This window comes from Mustela putorius, unplaced genomic scaffold (genome assembly GCF_011764305.1).
Source record: "Mustela putorius furo isolate JIRA1106 unplaced genomic scaffold, ASM1176430v1.1 tig00000281_pilon_pilon_pilon, whole genome shotgun sequence".
In the NCBI taxonomy this organism is placed as follows: domain Eukaryota; kingdom Metazoa; phylum Chordata; class Mammalia; order Carnivora; family Mustelidae; genus Mustela; species Mustela putorius.
Genome location: NW_025421343.1, coordinates 14,637,835 through 14,657,615, shown reverse-complemented (window position 1 = coordinate 14,657,615; position 19,781 = coordinate 14,637,835). Strand labels below are relative to the sequence as shown.

At 42.2% G+C, this 19,781-nt stretch overlaps 1 protein-coding gene and 1 long non-coding RNA gene across 5 annotated transcripts in view; one reads left to right on the top strand and one right to left on the bottom strand.

Annotated features, from left to right (window-relative positions):
* The window catches only part of RMND5A (required for meiotic nuclear division 5 homolog A), a 62,285-nt gene extending 48,322 nt beyond the window's left edge, over window positions 1–13,963 (bottom strand). For 3 of the 4 annotated variants that reach the window (XM_004742364.2, XM_004742365.2, XM_045079121.1), the window contains exon 1: window positions 13,307–13,963. In XM_004742364.2, coding sequence (XP_004742421.1) covers window positions 13,307–13,448 — 142 coding nt within the window. In that variant the 5' untranslated portion in view covers window positions 13,449–13,963. The remainder of the gene's footprint in view (window positions 1–13,306) is intronic. The other variant, XM_004742363.2, reaches the window with a different exon arrangement.
* Window positions 13,964–14,264: 301 nt separating this feature from the next.
* On the top strand, window positions 14,265–15,976 carry LOC123391752. The gene is made up of 2 exons (XR_006606455.1): window positions 14,265–14,342; window positions 15,645–15,976. It is a non-coding gene; the product is annotated as an uncharacterized LOC123391752 (long non-coding RNA).
* The last annotated feature ends 3,805 nt before the right edge of the window (window positions 15,977–19,781 follow it).

The following is a 19,781-nucleotide window of genomic DNA, read 5'->3' as shown; positions in this document are numbered from 1 at the left end:
ACAGAAGTACAGAGATTCCCATATACCTACTACCCCCTCACAACAAGCACAGCCTCTCCCATTATCAATATCACCCCCCAGAATGGTACTTTTTTTTTTTTTTTTTAAACCAAGGATGAGCCTACACTGACACATCATTTATCACCCAAAGTCCGTAGTTACCTGAGAGTTCACCCTTGGTGCTGCACCATGGATTCTGACAAATGGGTAACAGCATAAATCACTATAGTATCTAACAGAGTCTTGTCACAGCCCTAAAAATTCTCTGTGCTCTCCCTATCCATCTTTCTCCTCCACCTCACCCACCACAACCACTGATCCTTTTGTCTCCATAGTTCTGCCTTCCTCAGAATGCTGTATAGTCAGATTCCTATAGCATGTAGCATTTTCAGATTGCCTTTTTTCATCTGAGTTAACTCCTAAAGCATTTTTTTAGAGAGCCCGGCTAACACTTCAAGCTCTGCCCTAGAGCTTCGCTGCCTAGCCATTTCAGGATCTATGTCGATTAGTGTCAAAGAAACAATAAATTGTTTATTTCCATAGCATCCTGGACTTCTCTATCGGAGTTTCACACTTGATTACAAATATTTGTCTTACCACCCTCATGAAATTACTTGAAGACAGGCAATATGATTGTTTAATCTTCAGTGTTTAGGCTCCATGCCCAATGTGGGGCTTGACCTCATGACCCCCAGATCGAGAGTCACGTGCTCTACTGACTGAGCCACCCAAGGGACCCTAGTAAATTACATATTCTCATTTTCAAGCCCAGCACTGGAGACTATGGCACTACCAACACCCTGAACCAACACCCTCTGACTGACAGCAGTTTCACACTCAGCAGCTCACTGATCTTCTACGCCCTTCCAGGATATCTCATGTGTACTACACAAAGCATTATGGCCTAAATTTTTCAAATACCAAATAAATAATATACACACGTGTGCGTGCACACACACACATACCAATGTCCAAATAAAACACACTCATAGAATAGTGTCCCCCCAGTAATGAGTCACTTCCCTTTTCCAAATAATGACCATTTCCTCCTTTCAAAAATCTTAAATATATAGGTAAAGACTGGGGGAAGAAAATTAACAGGCTTGTGTTTTGAGCAGTTTCTGTGTTTGTAAAACAAAACTATGCCAAGATGTGTAAAAAACAAAACAAAACAAAAAAACATGAAATACATTTCAACTTTAGTACATAATGTGTGTCTATAAAATTATACCCCAAGTCAGAATGTAGGAAGATAGAACAAACTTACACACTATAAGGAGGGCCCAACTCCCACACAAGGAAAAATTACAAAATTCCTAATCATACCTTGGTTTTATAAAAAACTTTGCAATACAGCTGTATCATTTTGTACATTTGTTCAATTAATTTTCCTTCATAATCACATGGCTTAATACAACCATATGTCCAATTATGTGACAAGATTTACTCACCATTTTGGCTCATCTAACATAATCGAGACAAAGATATTAAGACTGAAAACTATGTTCTCATCCTTACTCAGCGTTCGCATTTGCAATTTTGTTTGCCACTTATTTTTAGGCTATCAGAAGGGAAGAAAACCCTCAAATAATTGCACACACTATTAAAGAAAGATAATACTACTCAAACTAAACAGCTGGTTGGTAGGCAGCACTATAATGGTGTAGCTTGATACATCTGCTCATGGACAGATAATCAAAAGTTCTAACCTGGCCTGTAAGAGGCAGTTTAAACATGTCAATTATACCATGAGTACACGCTGCCTAAGAGTCAACCACATGAAAGATGAGACCCCTATAATTAAGAAAACTCTATAAAAAATGGGAGGTACAACACAGAAAGGTGATTACCATGATGATTATTATTCAGATGTCCAAACTGGCTGAAAACATCACCAGAATATTCTAGGTAGAAGCAAAGAGTAGCATTCCCTAGAAATCACTAAGACCTGACTTAACAATCTTATGAATATCATGGAGGCAGAAACAATTTTAAATATCTAAGTTTACAAATATTACACATACTGCACTTGAGCTCTTCTGCATTATTAAAAGTTAACTCCACTTCATAAAATGGACAGAGATCTTAAATTTGGAAATAAGTAGAAAACAAAATGGCATGCAAGTTTTGAAGTGAAAGCAAAAAAATCCATTAAGTAAACATAATTCTAACTATACCTAAATGAAAACCGAGGCCTCCTAGAGGTATATCCAGAATTTCTAGATTAATTCCTTAAAAAAAAAAAAAAAAGTTAAAATAGAAGTCAAAGGAAGGCTGTAAGGAGAAAAAGAATTCTACATTATCCCACTCTTTCTAAGAGGGGAGAGCCAGAGGGAGAGAGAGAATCTTGAGCAGGCTCTCCAGCCCCCACCTTAACCATACACAGGGCTTAATTTCACCATGCTGAGATCAGGACCTGAGCTGAAATCAAGAGTCAGACACGTAACTGACTGAGCCACCCTGGCACCCTTATCCCACTATTACATTTGTATAAATTTTATTATTTTAAAATAAATAAAATGAGACTAGACAAAGACAAAACAGGGGCAAAAAGACTAAAGTCAAAAGGAAGGGAGAACCATGATTTAGAGTCAGTTTACTGAGTGCTGAATGCCTCTGTTGGCAGTGTTCAGGGTACAGATCAAGTACGTTAGATAGATTAAGAAATTCAGGAGGAATAAAAGAAGACAAAGAATCAAAGGGTCTAAGACTGATTCTAAAGAAGTCACTGGCAAGGTGAACACAGAAAAGACTGCAAAACATTAAAATAGAAAAACTTGAAAAGGTTAAGGTTCGTATTAAAAAATAATAATAAAAGGACTGTCTCATACGGTGAGTGGCAAATTAAATTGTGGCCTGTTGGAGTTTGGGGCTTCTTAGGAGCTACTTCAGCACCTAGGACACAGGAGCTACTCAACAGAGATTCACTTAGAGGAGGAAGAAAAAGGAACAAATACAACGCACTCGGTTTTTTCTAGGGGCAGTAGTAAATCACTGAAAACAAAATAAACTCTTTTCAGTATATTAATAGGTGGTAAATCTACAAAGCACAGTATTTTGGGGCTAACCCCTGACCTTCCAGAACAGAGCGCAGATTCAGACAGGTGTGTTCCAATCCAAAGCACCAAATCACAGCCTAGGGTGCTGCAAAACCAACCATAAGGGGAAAAAAGAAAGAAAGTTTCTATTTAAAAGCTAACTTACATGGTACAGACTAATAGTGCTCCTAGAGCAGAGAGCTAGACCAAAATGACTAGCACAGGGAAGAAAGGGAAGGCTTCAAAAATACACGATGAGACAAGAACGGAGAGAGATGACAGAAGAAAAAAAGGACACATAGCACCAGCTTTCGAATGTCTGCAAGACAGTCCCACTTTAGAGAGCCTAATCATTCCCTTCAAATTCAAAATATAGAGAATTAATCTCGAGCTATCTCCTTCTGTATCTCTGAAATGAATGGCTGAATCAGGTAAGGTTTCTTTTAGTCTTTAAATGTAAATTTCAGACTTACAAATCAAACTCGGATTTCTACCTTCCCCTCTCATAAACTTATTTTCTTCCTGGTTCTGTAATTGTCTACCTGTCACTCATGCTCAAACCTTAGATTAAGCTTTGATTTTTCTGATGCTTCTCTCCCATCCTGCCAGACTACGTCCACACACCACGTCCTGGTAACTCCTTCCCTCAGGAGATCCCATGCATGGGTCCCTGTACATTTCTACCACCACTACCCAAAGACGGGTCCCTCTTTCATCAGGTCTAAGCTGACGCTTAACTAGTCATCTTGCCCCTAGACAAATCGCACTCCCAACTCCAATCAACCTAAATACTGCTAAATGGTCTCAAGATAATGTCCCCGTCCAGTCCCTGTTCAAAATGTACTCCCCACCCAAGTCATTCCACATCTTCCCAGTCTACTATTTTCCCTGTGACTCTATAAACCCTGATTCCAATTTAATTTTACTTCGTCTATCCTACTTCTCTCTGCTCTGGTCCTTCCCTCTTCCCAGAATGCCTCCTGTATTCTCACTCCTCTGCACCTTTGTTCTTTGCCAACCACCACTGCTGGCACCCCATCTTATCTTCCTACTGTCCCAATTCAATCTCTGTTACTGAAACTTGACAGGTTAGAGAGCTCTGTCTCAAATCCCACCCCTTCTTGCCTGTACCACTCAGTCAGCATTGGCCCTATCTACATGGCCTTCCATTACCAGGTACCGTTACTTAAAAACACACCAGTGGCATCTCCCTAACTGGACAGAAAGTTATTAGAGCGTGAGAACGATTGCTTGCCCTTTGTTAATTCCCACAAGATCTTGCCTAGTTCTACACTTAATTGCCAATTAATAACTACTGACCAAGTGCTCTGAAGTTCAATTGAAATCTCACACACACACACACACACACACACACACACACCCCTCAGCAGTTCTTTCTAAGGAAGGGATTCTTCTTTCCTATTTCCCTGAACTGTTAGTATTTGTACCAACCAGAGGCACTGCTATTTATACTGTGCCATGGCCATGGCTTTCCCCTCCCTCCCAAATATAAAAGTCTGGTCTCATTATCCAACTAAAGTTTCTTGAAGACTGTATTTATGTCTTTGGAATATTCCCTGTGGTATTAGGCAGACCACAGGGCACAGAATGGTAACTAACATACACCAGTATAATAGATACCTAACATTCAAAAGTGTTTCCATAGTTCTTAACTGCTGCTTGAAGGCACAGACTTTAAAAAAAATAAAATAAAAACAAAAAAGACAGAGACATTAAAAATAACAAATATACCTTGTTTTCAGATTTTAAAGCCAGTTTCCATCTACTACTTACTAGTAGATGCAGAGCAAGGACTCAAACTCAGACCTCCTGAGCTCAAGGACAAAATTTTGTGGTCTGCTCTCCAAGTGCGGAGACTAATCTTCTTATCTCCCTAACTAGTCTCCATGTTCCTGAAGGGCTGAAGTCATGTATAATGTTTCTTTTAAGACATTCTTTACCTCCTCCTGAATACCTTCATGTAATCGATAATGAGATATTAAATCTAGATGGATCCCACAGACACAGCAAACTCATCAAAGATAATATACAGCCAGATGCTGTAACACAAAATGAGAAGAAAGTATTCAGGCTCAATCTTAAGTGTTAAAGACTTTGCAGTATAGCTTTACGGACTTCCAGAACAATGTTTTTTAAGAACCATTCTGAGCTGAGCCATAAAACTCACCAAACCCAAATACGGTGACAGTGTTATTTCTAAAAGTCTCAAGTCCTGCTGCAGATTCTGGTGTCTGTTCTCTGTTCTCTGAGGGATTAAACTAGCATCTAATCTAAAAGACCAGGCACTTCTGCCATTCTACAAACAATGCCCAGTTTATGAAAGCATCATGGCCCCGATACCTATCAACTTCTAGGGATTACCTGGAGCACAATGGGACTCCAGTAGGTAGCTCAGGACCAGAGCCCTCTGTAATTCTCCCCTATATCACATTTTGGGGTCACTTTCAAAGATTTTATAGCTGAAGAAGCAGGACCCCAAATAAAACAAGTCAGTTTTATCATCCCAAGTGAAGAGTTTACCAAAACGTGATTTTCACTATCCTAACAACTAAGAGACTAAGACTGGAAAGAAGGGAAATTTCTTTAAGTACCCTAGTATCATATCATAGAAGTCTTGGCAAGTTCCTCCTTCACCAATATTATTATGCAGAGTTAGAAACAATGTAAAAGATAAAATAACCTTAGTAAAATGATTTTACTATGCCAAGCACACAAGCAACTTCAAGTAACTTCCCAAAGGTAACATGAACCAAACTGTATTTTTTTGTCTCCAAATCAAGCTGCACTCACAACTTAGTATTTGAATCGGAAGAATGTTATAGTTAGGAGACTAGGCAAAAACTGAGAAATAAAGGTTGGGATGGTCAAGAAAACATCTCAAAGGGGCACCTGGGTGGTTCAGTGGGTTAAAGCCTCTCAGGTCATGATCCCAGGGTCCTGGGATTGAGCCCCACATCAGGCTCTCTGCTCAGCAGGGAGCCTGCTTCCTCCTCTCTCTCTGCCTGCTTCTCTGACTACTTGTGATCTCTATCTGTCAAATAAATAAATAAAATCTTAAAAAAAAAAAAAAGAAAGAAAGAAAACACCTCAAAGAACATTGTTTTGGTGTAACTTGTAGCTGCTCAATTATAATAGATATCTATCACTTTCGTCTGGGTACAAGTTTTCCTTTCTAGAACTCTCTCCTCTCTATAATCACATGGCCGTACATCTCCTGACATGGCCAAAGCATGTAGCCCCAAGGTAGCCAATGGACTCCATGCCCTGACCTCAGTTACTGATTCAGCGAGAGGATTATGACCCCAAACCAAGACAGCACAGGATACTCCCTGGTAATTTTATGTTTGAAAATACAGAAAAAAAAGGCATGTTCCTGTCTTTGGGATCACTAGCAATATAAGAATGATAATGAACCCCCCTGACCATCTTAGTTCCACGTGGAAAAAGCTCCTCTAAGAATGAAGCCAACCAGGGAAAGCACAGTTGAGTGAGGAAGAGAAAAAAATTAGTCTTTAAACATCCTCTCTGCTTCTGGAGCCGGCTGGCCTTACCTCAGCCTATTTAGTAGTGAATCAATGAAGTCCATTTTAATTAAAACTATTCTGCCACCTGCAATCAAAAGAATCCTGAGTAATATACTAGTCTGAATGAATAAGATGCCAAATAACAAAAAATTGCCTCCTAAAAGAGCCTGGAAAGGAATGGCTGACAAAGTTAAATCAGCTTCTAAACCTAACTGGAAATGTATACACTAACCTATTATTCTCACCATCTAAAACAGCCCAAGTAGCTTGCTAACTTGTCTATTCTTCTCTTGGGGTATTTCAACAATGACTGTTATCCACCCAAACTTTTCTGACGTACTACTTATCTGCTACTTTCCAGACTAGATGTTAAATGTAGATACCAAATTTTATTCAATTCAAAATTTAAAGTTTTTCTTCTTTCTAAAACTAATGATGTACTATCCAGTGGCTAACATAATACTAATAGTAAAAAGTAAAATAAATAAATAAGTCCTTCTTTTCTCTCTCAATAGTGTCTTGTTAATATTTAGCAGAAAGTTTCATTGGCAACTGAACACCAGATATTGAAGCCTACTCCAACTGCACCAAACAATAAGGTTGAATAAGCAAACCACTGGCTTACCAAACCCTGATCCTTTAATATTCACTAAAGGATGAATATACATTCAAGCATGGTAGGCTGTGAAAAGAACAAGGATTCATATATATAAATAAGCATACTTTTCACTAAGTATATATACTGTATACAACTCAAATTCTATAATGAAGAGTTATACATACCATATGACTCTGAATCTGTTTTCTGTCTACTGATAAAAACCATACCACAGAAATTCATTTAAAACGTGGCCACAATTTGCTTTCTCTTCCATGCTTAATTGCCTATTTACCTTGTCATTTGTTACCTTTAAATTTTAAAAACTGGAAGCAGTTGTGCAACGAGTAACTAAATTCTCCTTGATTCACCAAAGAAAGATGGAGGATTATGGTTTAAATGAGTTTTACGACTGGCAGTCAGACCACAAAACACACAAAAAAACGGAGTTTTGGAAACTAATGCATGTGTTGATCACTCCTACAAATTAAGCTGTCTTTACCAACTTGTAAATTGCAATAATACTAAACCTACATTGAAGTAAGTAGAACTATATGTCCAATGCCTCAAAGTAAAAATGAATAGTGAGAAATTATTATTTACCTGATTTTTCTTAAAAGTTTTCCTGGAGGCTAGCATCTTTGTGAAGTGGACAACTAGGTGGCCCATAAATAAGAAAGAGTAAAAGGGAGACTTCTTACTGGGTATCCTTTTTCTGTCATTTTAATTTATACCATCTGAACGAATTATCTACTCCAAACAAAATTTAAATTTACAAAATTCATTTTTAAAAAGTCACTGAGAATCATTTTCAGAAACTACAATCCAGGGGAACCAGTGGGTTCAGTCGGTTAAGCATCTGCCTTTGGCTCAGGTCATGATCCCAGGGTCCTAGGATCAAGCCCCGCATCAGGGAGCCCTGCAATGCTTCTCCCTCTCCCTCTGCCTGCCCCTCCCCCTGCATGCACACACACTCTCTCTCTCTCTCTCTCAAATAAATAGTCTTTAAAAAAATACAATACTACTCCCTATAATAGCCTAAAAATAAATTTTTTAAAAGGAGGCTCCATACCTAGCATGGGCCTTGCACTCACCACCCTGAGATGAAGACCTGAGCTGAGATCAAGAGTTAGACACTTAACTAACTGAGCCACCCAAGGGCCCTTAGCTTAGAAATCACATTTTTTTCTTTTTTTAAAAATTATTTTTATTAACATATAATGTATTATTTGCCCCAGGGGTACAGGTCTGTGAATCGCTGGGCTTACACATTTCACAGCACTCATCACATCACATACCCTCCCCCAGGTCCATAACCCAACCACCCTCTCCCTACTCCCCTTCACCTACAATCCTCAGTTTGTTTTGTGAGATTAAGAGTATATTATGGTTTGTCTCCCTCCCGATCCAATCTTGTTTCATTTTTTCCCTTCCCTACCCCCAAGCTTCCACCTTCCCTCTCAAATTCCTCGTGTATCAGGGAAATCACATGATAACTGTCTTTCTCTGATTGACTTATTTCACTCTGCTTAATACCCTCTAGTTCCATCCACATCCTTGCAAATGGCAAGATTTCAGAGAAATCACTTTTAAAAAATACTGCATACCCTTGACTCCTACAAAAATTGTAATTTTCCCAATACTTGTCAAACATGTCATAAATGCTATCCTATTGTCTCAGTCTAATCTCCATTTACCAAATGTAAAATTAGAATATCAGCAATATGTGATATATAGTTCTTTTCTGTTCTCCCTCCCACCACAGAGGTGCTAATGGGAAACAATAGGGAAAAAAATATGCTAAAAAGCATATAAACAATCACAAGTCAAATCAGGAACATTTATCCATACTATCTGTCTGTTAACTGAGGGTCACCCAAGGTGTGGTTCCCACAACACTGATGTGAATAGTGATTTTAGCTGTATGTGAAATAATATTTTAATAGTTATGAATTTGCTTTTAATAGTTTATTATACCTAATACACCAAACTTACGATTTCACAGATATCAGTGCCTATCATAAGGATAAATCTACTTAAGTGAAATCATGAATCCATCTGAAAAAATAAGAGCACACATGCATGAGTGAAATGTGAGAAGCACTAGCACCTTACCCAAATTGATCAAGGGCACATAGGAATGATCACCAAACAGCATCAACCATACAGAATCTTAAATCAGACCAAACTTCATGTGCACATGGAAACTCCCTGAAAAGGTGGTACAACTAAGTGACGACTAAGTGCTCTCCTCCTTCCTAAGAGTTGAGAAAATTAAGTGAACCTGAAGTTTAATCAGAGTAACTAAAGGTAAGACTCAGAGCTTGGTACAATCCTTGAATTTCTGGCAAATTAAGCTTAAAAATGGTATCCCTTTCCCAGCCCAAACACCTCAGCACAGACCTTTCATTAACTGTGGACAGTCATCTCTAATCCCTTTTACCTCAGATCAGGTTCTGGATCACTCTCCCATCATCCAATCTACCACCCTAAGGTTTCCCAGACAAACCTTAGGCCTTAAAGACCTTAAACCTTGGACCTGAAGAAAGCCGTTAAAGTCAGTCTCCAGAAGAGGAATGAATCAGGCTTCCACAGAACTTCTGTTTAGTATTTTCTGTGATTCTTTACTGCCCCTTTGCTCTGCTATGCTGCCCCTTTATCACCAAACCTCCATGCCTCGCTATGACTTAGTCAAAGCCTGCATTCTCACAAAGGTATTTGAATTAAGAAAAATGCATTTTTAATGAAATAATTAGGGAAAGTATATATGAAAGAATTTCAGGCTACATAGAGGCAATTCAGAGCAGATGAAAGAAATGTTAGGGCTCACTACAGGACTACTTCCAGGCCAGTTGCCAGGCGAGCCCCCTTTGAGCATTTTCACAATCTGGAATAAAAGTAGTTAGAGTGGAAATGGGTTGTCAACAGGCTTACCAACTAATCTTCATTTACGTATGATGTTTCCACCACAAACTATTCTAACTGTCCTCATCTAGTATAGTCCTTCACTCACTTTAGAAAAAAGATATTTCGGGCGCCTGGGTTGCTCAGTTGTTAAGCAACTGCCTTCAGCTCAGGTCATGATCCCAGGGTCCTAGGATTGAGCCCTGCACCGGGCTCAGTGGGAAGCCTGCTTCTCCCTCTCCCACTCCCCCTGCTTGTGTACCTCCCCGCCCGACTCTGCTAAATAAGTAAAATCTTAAAAAAAAAAATAGAAAAGAGATATTTAAACATAAGAAAATGTAATTCAATCCCCAAAACTGATCTCCTGACCCTAGCTAAAAAGAAACTTCTGAATCAGGCAGTTACTCACCATCAGTATGATGCCATGTTGGAGAGCTATACAGTTCCCAAGATTCTACTTTATTCACATCACATTCTTACAAGACTATTACCACAAATAACCCCAGAGAATGAGATCCAAACCCCTGACAGATGGCCCCAAATGGAGCCCCTCTCTCAAGTCAAAGGATCCTACAAGATCAACTGCCCAAACAAGCACATTCAAACTTGAAAATGGAGCTCCAAACTCAGATTTCAGGAGACACAACTCTAGGAAGGGTATATTTAAAATACAAATGTAATACCCACCACATTGCTGGCAAAGAACATTAGAAATTATCTGCTTTGAAAATTACCATAACCTAGATGACAAACCATGATGTTTGCCTCCACACATAAGAACACCCTAAGAGAAAAGAATTTACTTGGGAAACTAGACCTGGCACTTCTGGTATTTATTTTTCTTTCACATTTCATAACTGCCTTTGGTCACTTAATCCTATTATTTAAGAATTAAACAAAATTAAAGAAATACCAATATCAAACTGCAATCTGGTAGACCAGAAGGTAAAAAATAGGAGGCTGAGAAAGAAACATGCAATTCACCAAGTCAGATCATTTGAATAGCATGACGTTACCCGTGGCTAATACCCACACACCATATATTCCTTGCAAAGTTCCCGGATACCCAGCAAAAACAATTTGTCTAAAGCAAACTCATGCTTCAGCGATTTCTGGCAATTATTTTATCCATCGGAGATGAGCCCCAAGTTTCCTAAAATGAGGCTTGCAATCACACTTCCCCAATCAACTAATACCCCCTGCTCTCTTATAAGAAGGTATTTTACTTTCCATCTTCTCTCATATTCTGCCTATCCAACCCCTCAATCTCTGACCTGGTCCCTAAAAAGGATATGCTCCTTCCACCTCTTCAAGTCTAGACCTTCACTCATTCTTTTCCTTTTAGCCTTGAACAAGATATAGATTTCCCGGAGCGGAAGGGTGGGTGGACAGGCAGGCAGAGACAGAGGGACAGAGACACACACCCACCCACACACACACACATTCCCCACACACATACACACACCTCCTACCCCTGTACTTAAACAGCCTTATGCCTCCTTACACTTCAGTTTGCATATTTTTCTTAATTCCCACTAACTGAGTTTATTTTAACTCCATGAAGCTGTAAGCAGAGGGTCACTGACTCCCAACCAGCTAACCAACTTCTCTTTTCCTAAACTCCTGCCTTTTCTGTTTCGGCTGATTCCTCCATGGCCCTCCACTCTCCAAGAGGAGGTTTCAGGTGTGGTTAGACCCTACATTGTTCCCTCCTTACAGCCTATGGGATCTCCTTCACTCTCCTCAGTAGAAATTATACTAGGAAACCATCTGAGACCTTACTTTTCCCCCAAATTCAAACTGCATCTTTAGCCACCAGTACACATAGCCCTTCAGCTTTATCCTGCATGCCCAAAAACCAAATTCACCAGAGCATTCTCAGGATTCCCATCCAACTCCACCTCCGCTTCCCCTTCACAGGCAGCCATCCGGGTCTGCTTATTTTTCCATATTAATATTCTAACTCCTACTCCCACTACGGTTGCAGGCTTGCTTCTTCCCCAGAGCTCAAAAGTGACTGCCATGTTCAGAATAGTATGTTTTAAGACTCCCTTATTCCCCACCAAAAGGCGTCTGGGAAGAAAGGTGTAGGAGGAGAAAGAGAAGAGGGGAGAAGCTCCAATGAGGCCCTGCCTTCACCTCACCTGCCAAAGTAACCGCATTTCACCCCAGCTACCAAACTTTCCTTTGCATAAACTGCTGTTCAGCCTAGGAGTTTGAGAAGGCTTCCCCAACTTGAACAAATCCATTAAATAAAGTCTTTTCTTTCTTGATCAGGAGGAATCACCACTATGAATACATTAATCTGAGGATACCAGACCTTTAGTAACCAAATGTTACTAAAAAAACAAAACCAAAACCCCTTCCCAACCAGCTTCCACAAGTTAACCTCAGCAGAGCATCTGCCCCCAGGTCCTCAGGCAATCATGAAATAATCTAGGTAAAGCACCTTCTATAAAAAAAATCTGTCTCCTGAAAGAAAAACAGGTAAAAACTTGGCCAGGTAAGGCAAGTAACTAACTACTTGTGCCACAATTTGCTTCAGGAAAGTTGCCTGTTCTTCCTCAGGCTACACCAGAAGAGCTGAACATTTCGATTCAGATGGTTTCCTAGGAATCATGTCTGTGTGGCTGCGGAGTTGAGGAAGAGCTGCTTCCACACAGCAGTCAAATCGTGAAGTTGCAGCAGCGGCTGTTCTGTTAACCCACAGCTAAGAATAACACTCGACTTTCTAATTTAAAAAAAGAATGGAAAGAAAAAAAGAAAGACTTGGAAAGTCAGTCCCCGGGCCAAGGATCTGGGACAGGAGAGAAAGAAAGGGGCTTCCTGCACTGACCCTCTTAACGTCCAGACCTTCCCGTCCAACGCAATCAGCGCACCTTCAGCCCGCAGGGACCAGAAAGCACCGGGCCGGGCGGGGGCGAGGGGCGCCCACTCCCGGGCGGCGGCAGTTTGCAGGTGCCACCGACCGGCCCCCACGCACGTTTAACCCGGCTGGAACCCGTGGTTCCGGGCTCGGTTTCCGGGTGGATCGCGCTCACTCTTAATCGACAACGAAGTAGGTACAGCTTCGAGGCAAATCGAGAGGAGGAAAAGTCACAGGGGGCTGGGGCGGGGGAGGGGGTCTCCGCACCTCGGGGGAGGCGCGGGGACACTCCTGCTGGCCCGCCGTGGCCCGAGGGGCCGGGCCCTGCCCCGCGCGCCCACCCGGGCCGCCCTACCGTGGCTCTGCAGGATCTCGTGCTTGAGGCCGCCCGTATAGTCGATGAGCTCCTCCAGGCCGCGCTCGCACAGCTGCCCGTAGCCCGAGAACTTGTGCAGCACCTTCTCCAGCTCGCGCTCCACCGTCACGCACTGATCCATCCCGGAGGCGGCGGCGGCGAAGGCGCTCGGCTCCCTGGTGCCCGGGTGTCCGCAGCCGTTCGGCCCGGGCCCGGCCGAGGCCGCGTCCTGCTCCTCGTCCCCCAGGCGGGCGGCGCGGGTGGCTGAGGCGGCCGAGACAGCGGGCGCGCTAGCCGCGGCGCCGGGGGAGCCCCGCGCAGCCCGTGCCCGCCTGCCCCATGCCCCCCCGGCCCCCGGACACTGGCCGCCGCTCCCGCTCGCTCTCCCCACCCGGTCCCGCGCCCCTGGTCCTCACTCGCCGCGTTCGGCTGCCCGCGGCGGCGCCGCCGATTGTTTTTGTTTTCACGGGAACCGACCGATGACCTGGTTCTCCCGGGCGGCACCAAGCGCCGCCGACCCGAGGGGGGGGGCAGCCACCCCAGCAAGGGAAAGAGGCGGCGCGGGCCGTACCAAGCGCGCCCTCGAGGGGGAGCAGCCTGGCGAGAGCGGGCGGAGGAACGCGACGGCAGTGCGAGCGCGCCGCCGCTCTAAAGGTGTGGGCAGTACCACGCGGGAAGCGTGCAAGGGAGAGGGCGAGGGTGGAGCAAGAACCCAATTGGTCCGAGGAGCTAAATAGGGAACTTTAGAGACAGCCCCGGCGCTCGGAGAGCGCTACAACTACGCTCTCCGTAAACAAGAGGGTGGAAACCGTCCCTAACCACTCCGCCCAGAAACGGGGGGAAAGAACCAATAGGCGCGGGGAATACGTAAGGAACCAACGTTCTCCAATCCCTGACCGAGGCGTAAACCTTCAGCCAATCGGAGTCTAGGGGCCAAACCAACAGTCTCGCTGTTGGAGGGGGTGACTTAGAGTGCATACTGGGAAGCAAGTTATTTCTGGAAAGCCGTGAGGAAAAACAAGGCAGAGATTAAAAGGTGTGTTCTCTATAGGAGTTCGCCCTGGTCCTAACTGATGTCATCTCCCTATTACTCCTGAGACTAGTGTCATTCCGAAGTTTTGAAAGACGGACTCGCCGCCCCAGACGAAAAACCAAGCCCGGCGGGGCGGATAGTGCCGCGGGAGGGGTTCGCTGACGAGAATTCCAGGCGGGGGAGATCCTGGAGGGTGCGGGAGGAGAGCTGCTCCGAGCGGCGCGGGGCCCGGGCGGGGACGGGCCCGGTGCGACGGTCCGTGTCCCCGGGACGCTGGCGCCGCGGGGAGGTCACACTCCCCATCGGCCGCGGGCCTCAAGCCCCTTGGCTCCGGGGCTTGGAACCTCTCCCGACCGGTAGCTTCTCTCTGCGCCACGTGCGGGCAGCTTTGCGCAATGGAAACCCGCGTGGGAGCGCGGCACAGCATGCCTCCTGCTCTCGGAGCCCTATTCCATTGATCCGAATTAACTTCCCTCCTTTGCGTAAACTCTTTCGGGACTGCCGTGGTGCCTCCAACCTTGGCCCATAGCCCCTTGCTTCAGCTTCAGCTTCAGCTGCGCTAATGTTAGCTTTCCTGCAAAGGCCACATCAGTAATTGCCTCAGGGCCTCTGCACTTAGCCTTTCGTGGGCCTGGAAAACCCATCCACCTTTCTCATCCTGAAGTTCTGAGCTCACTAGTCCTCTCAGAGGGCCCTCCTCTGACCACACTAACAGAGCCTCTATCTTCCCGCGCTCCTCCAGTGTCGTGTCATATTTATTATAATAGTCATATCACCAGTTTTCTTATTTTCACACCATTTATTAAAAACTGAAGTGATCTGGTTCATTTATTCGTTTACTTTTCGGTAAATCTCCATAAATCTTTGCCTGTCTCATTCCGTGCCCGAGAGCGGTGCCTGGCGACATAGTAGCCTTTTTTTTTTTTTTTTTTTTTTTTTTTAATTAAGGCTAAATCTTTTTGAGTCTCAATTTACTTTTTTATAACTTGGAAATATATTCCAATATAAACCTTCAGCCAATCGGAATAATAATACTTGACTGGATTCTTGGGAAATTAGTGAGATAATATATGTTAACATTCATAGTAAGCAGGGAATAGTCACATGATAAAAGGTGGTGGTTGTTGCTAGTATTGTCTGTTCCCAGAAGTAAATCTGAGATGGTTGCCTAAAGTGGAATCGCCTTGGTCTAGTCCCCAATCCTTTCATTCACGTGATTGTCAAGGGCCGCCCTAGCTGTTGGTGTAATAAATCTCCTTTCTCCTCCCCACCTAACCCATTTTCCTTTCTCCTCTTACTCCGCAGATGGCCCTGATTGCTTTTTCGCTGAGAAGATTTAAAAAATCCAGTTCCAGCGTCCTCCACCACTTTTAAAGTATTTCTGTCCCTACCATCCATTTCGCTGAACTGTTGTCAAGTACCTAAAGGACCAAGAGTCTCTTCCCCCTTCTAAGTTGCCAACCCTTGGCTTGCTGGCTTCATGTTACCTCCCTCCAGACCACCTGGGCGGGAGATGATCTTTCTTTATCCCTCCTCAAGCTGTTTCCCTTTTTCTCTCAGTCTCTTCACTGCCAGACTGCCCAAATATTTTATACTTTATCCTCCCTGATCTCCTTGATAAACTCATTCTTTTCTCAGTCTTGTTTTTTTTTTCCTTGACCTCGCTGCCACAGGAGAAAATTCTGACTCACTTTCATCTGTACAATTCTTCCTTGACATTGCCCTAGTATAGTTCAGCCACCCCTTCTCCCTTGCTGGCTCTCCTTATTAAGCCCTCTATGTGAGTGGGTGTTTGCTCCAGATTTTATCCTCAACCTCTCTTTTCCCTTTACCTGCTGTCCTGGGACAGCACTTTACAATCATCCATCTCCAGCCTTGATCTGCCTCATAAGCTCTAGCTTTCCATTCTGTCTTACTAGTAAGACATTATCATACAGAGACTCATTACCTCTAGTCACCATGTCAAAAAAAAAAGTTCACATTTCCTTTCAAAATTGACTTTCCTCCCTTTCACTCCCTTATTTTTATCAGCACTACTTTAACTCCCAGCTACAGCTGCTACTTCTCCATCCTTATCTTTTTTAAGATTTTATTTTTGAGTAATCTCTACACCCAACATGGGGCTCAAACTCACAACCCTAAGATCAAAAATCACATGCTCCATCAACTAAAGCTGTATGCTCCTCCATACTCATCTTTAACTTACCTAAAGGACTCTCAAGAAGCCTTTATCAAATTCCTCAATTCTACTAACTTGTTTCCATTGCCACCCATCTACATCCTTCCTAAGATCGTTTTGCTAATTCAACTGCCTTCATTCACCCCAGAATCATTGGTATTCCCCAGGATTTTGTCCTCAGCAGTATCCCTAAGGATGCAGATTGTCTTGTCCCTTTTTCATTCATCCTCCACTTGAAGTCAGATATCAAGTTCTATTGAGTCTGACTTCCTCATGTCCTAATGAGGCTTTTTAACTTCTACATCCTCATCATCAATACCTTGAGATATTTCCAAGATTATAATTGCTTCTCTTACCCCTACCATGGCACCAAATAAATCTTCATTCCCTTCAAAAGATTGTTATAATTAAATGAGATAATCCATCTAAAGCACTCAACATAATGCCTGACCCATGGTAAGAGCTATTATTATCCACTGATTAGAAATAATCATGCAAATATCAAATCATGTTGTACACCTGACACTAACGTAATGTTATATACCAATTATACCTCAGTTAAGAAAAAACTAATTACTCCCCATTACAAACAGCTTCAAATCATAACTCTCAGCTACATGGTCTCCCCAGTGTAGCAACCCATCATAATCCCCCATCCAAACTCCAGACACTTTCACATTTTCAGGGTGAAGTGAGCACAGTTCATATGTGCTTTTTCCTCTTCTGGAATGCCTTTCTTTGTCCAAAGCCATTCAAATCCTCCCCTTTCTTCAAGTAACAAGAGAAGTCCTACTTTTTTGATACCTTCTAGATCTTGGCCTGCATTCTTCAATATGGTAAGTCACCAACTCTATGTAGCCTTTTAAATTAAATAAAATTAAAAATTAAAATCCTCAGTTGTACAGACCACATTTCAAGTACTCATTAACCACATGTGACTAGTGGCTACTATGCTAAACAATCACTGAGAAGTTAATAACAGTTCGGTTACCAGCCATTCCTTGACCTGCTATAGGACTTCTCTGTGTAGGGCGCCTGGGTGGCTCAGTGGGTTAAGCCGCTGCCTTCGGCTCAGGTCATGATCTCAGGGTCCTGGGATCGAGGCCCACATCGGGCTCTCTGCTCAGTGGGGAGCCTGCTTCCTCCTCTCTCTCTGCCTGCCTCTCTGCCTGCTTGTGATCTCTCTCTGTCAAATAAATAAATTAAAATATTTAAAAAAAAAAAAATTTAAAAAAAAAAAAAAAAAAAAAAAGGACTTCTCTGTGTTAAGTCATTTAATTCCAAAGTGCATATGCTCTCTTGGTTAACTTTTCTAGTTTGTTTACTCAATTAGATTGTTAGTTCCTAGACCTGGGGTGACTGTTCTTTTTCTCTCAGGGGATTTAACCAACATAGAAAAACTACTTTAGGTAATTGTTAAAGGAAAGAGCATAGTAATAGAAGAGACTTCAGAACACCTGACTGGCTCAGTAGTTAGAATGGGGGACTCTAGATCTCAAGGTTATAATTTTGAGCCCCGTGTTGAGTCTAGAGATTACTTAAAATCTTAAAAAGAGAGAGAGAGAGAAGAGGTTTTCAATTTAACAGAGTAGGGAAAAGTAGTGCTTGTTAGGGCAGAGATCTTTATGTTCCCTCTTTAGTTTGTATTGGCCCTGCCTATCTAGTGCATGATTGCTCTAAGCTCCTACCTCGATTTCCCAGAGCAGGGTCTCTAGAAGCAAAAGGGGGGGGAAAAATCAGTTTTCAGAACAATCACAAATTATTGTATTTTCACTATACAACAAAAATTCACACACAAACACAGAACCACACTCGGTATCAAATGGGCTCCCCCATATTCTGTTCAATCTGGAGAACCTCTCAATTTGTAATCATTCTGGACTTTGCTCTGGTCCTTCCCTTAACTTTAAGTTCAATTCTTTGTAACATTTAACCAATATTAATTGGAAGAAAGGAAAGAGGAAACCCTTTGTCTTCTGACTAAAATGCACATTCATCATAAGGCAATTAGAAAAAAGGGATGCCTGGGTGGCTCAGTCAGTTAAGCCTCTGCCTTCAGCTCAGGTCATGATCCCAGGGTCCTGGGATGGAGTACCACATCAGGCTCCTGGTCCAGCAGGGAGCCTACTTCTCTCTCTGCCTCTGCCTGCTACTCCACCTGCTTGTGCTCTCTCTCTCTGACAAATAAATAAATAAAATCTTTAAAAAAAAAAAAAAAAGAAAGAAAGAAAAAAGAAACAGTATATAAAGAAGTAAAAATCTCATGAAACCCCAGAAGCCAGAAAAAATGAATTTTAACATTTGGGGTGAATTTCCAGAGTTTTTCCTGTGTATACACATATACCCATATGTGCATTTTCATAAAAGATAGCTCTTTTTATGTACATTTTGTAAACTGTTGTTGTTCGCCTAACAACTTTTCTCTAACAACAAAAAAAAAGTCTTTAGAACTGTTTGTTTGTTTGTTTGTTTGTTTTAAAGAAATCTCTACACCCAGTGTGGGGCTCGAACTCACAACCCCAAAATCAGGAAGCACATGCTTTTCTGACTGAGCCAACCAGGCACCCCTAGAACTGCTTTGGACATCCTTTGAAATGCTTAATAGCTGTTGCACATTACTAGAACTTAGCACTCACCCTTATACAACATATTGCATATTTATACTTTTTACTTTCATTTATTCTTAGAAATCTGAAACTACACAGAGGTAAGATAGAAAAACTCAAAATTTCATCTTTCAGATTTGATAATCAATTTTTTAAAACAGCCTTAAAAATGTACTTTTATGCAAAATATACTCTTGATAAGACTAAAAAAGACTTTATTTAAAAAGATCTTGTGGAAAAGAGCTTATTAATTTACGACTGTTCTAGCTCACAGCTAATATAAAATAAGAGTGAACTGAAAAAATGTGTAATGAAATACTGGATTACAAAATATATTCCTTCTCATCACTTAAAAAAGTCAGTTTTCATCATTTTCAAACAAAACAAAATCTCCATACTTTTCTGGAAATTGTTACTAAGACTGGTTTAACAAATGAGGAAAATTACAACTATAAGCAAAAATATTGTCGTGAATGTTTTCCCCTTCATTTATGTCTCCTGTGTGGTTTGGGGCAGACTGCACCTAAATGCAGAGTGTAATCTGCATTTAAGTGGCCATCAAGCTACCCCCTTAGAGATTTCTATGAGGATGATATGCAGACATTGCCATCATATATAGTCCCAACCTGTAGGGAAGTATTTATACCTTTTGGACCT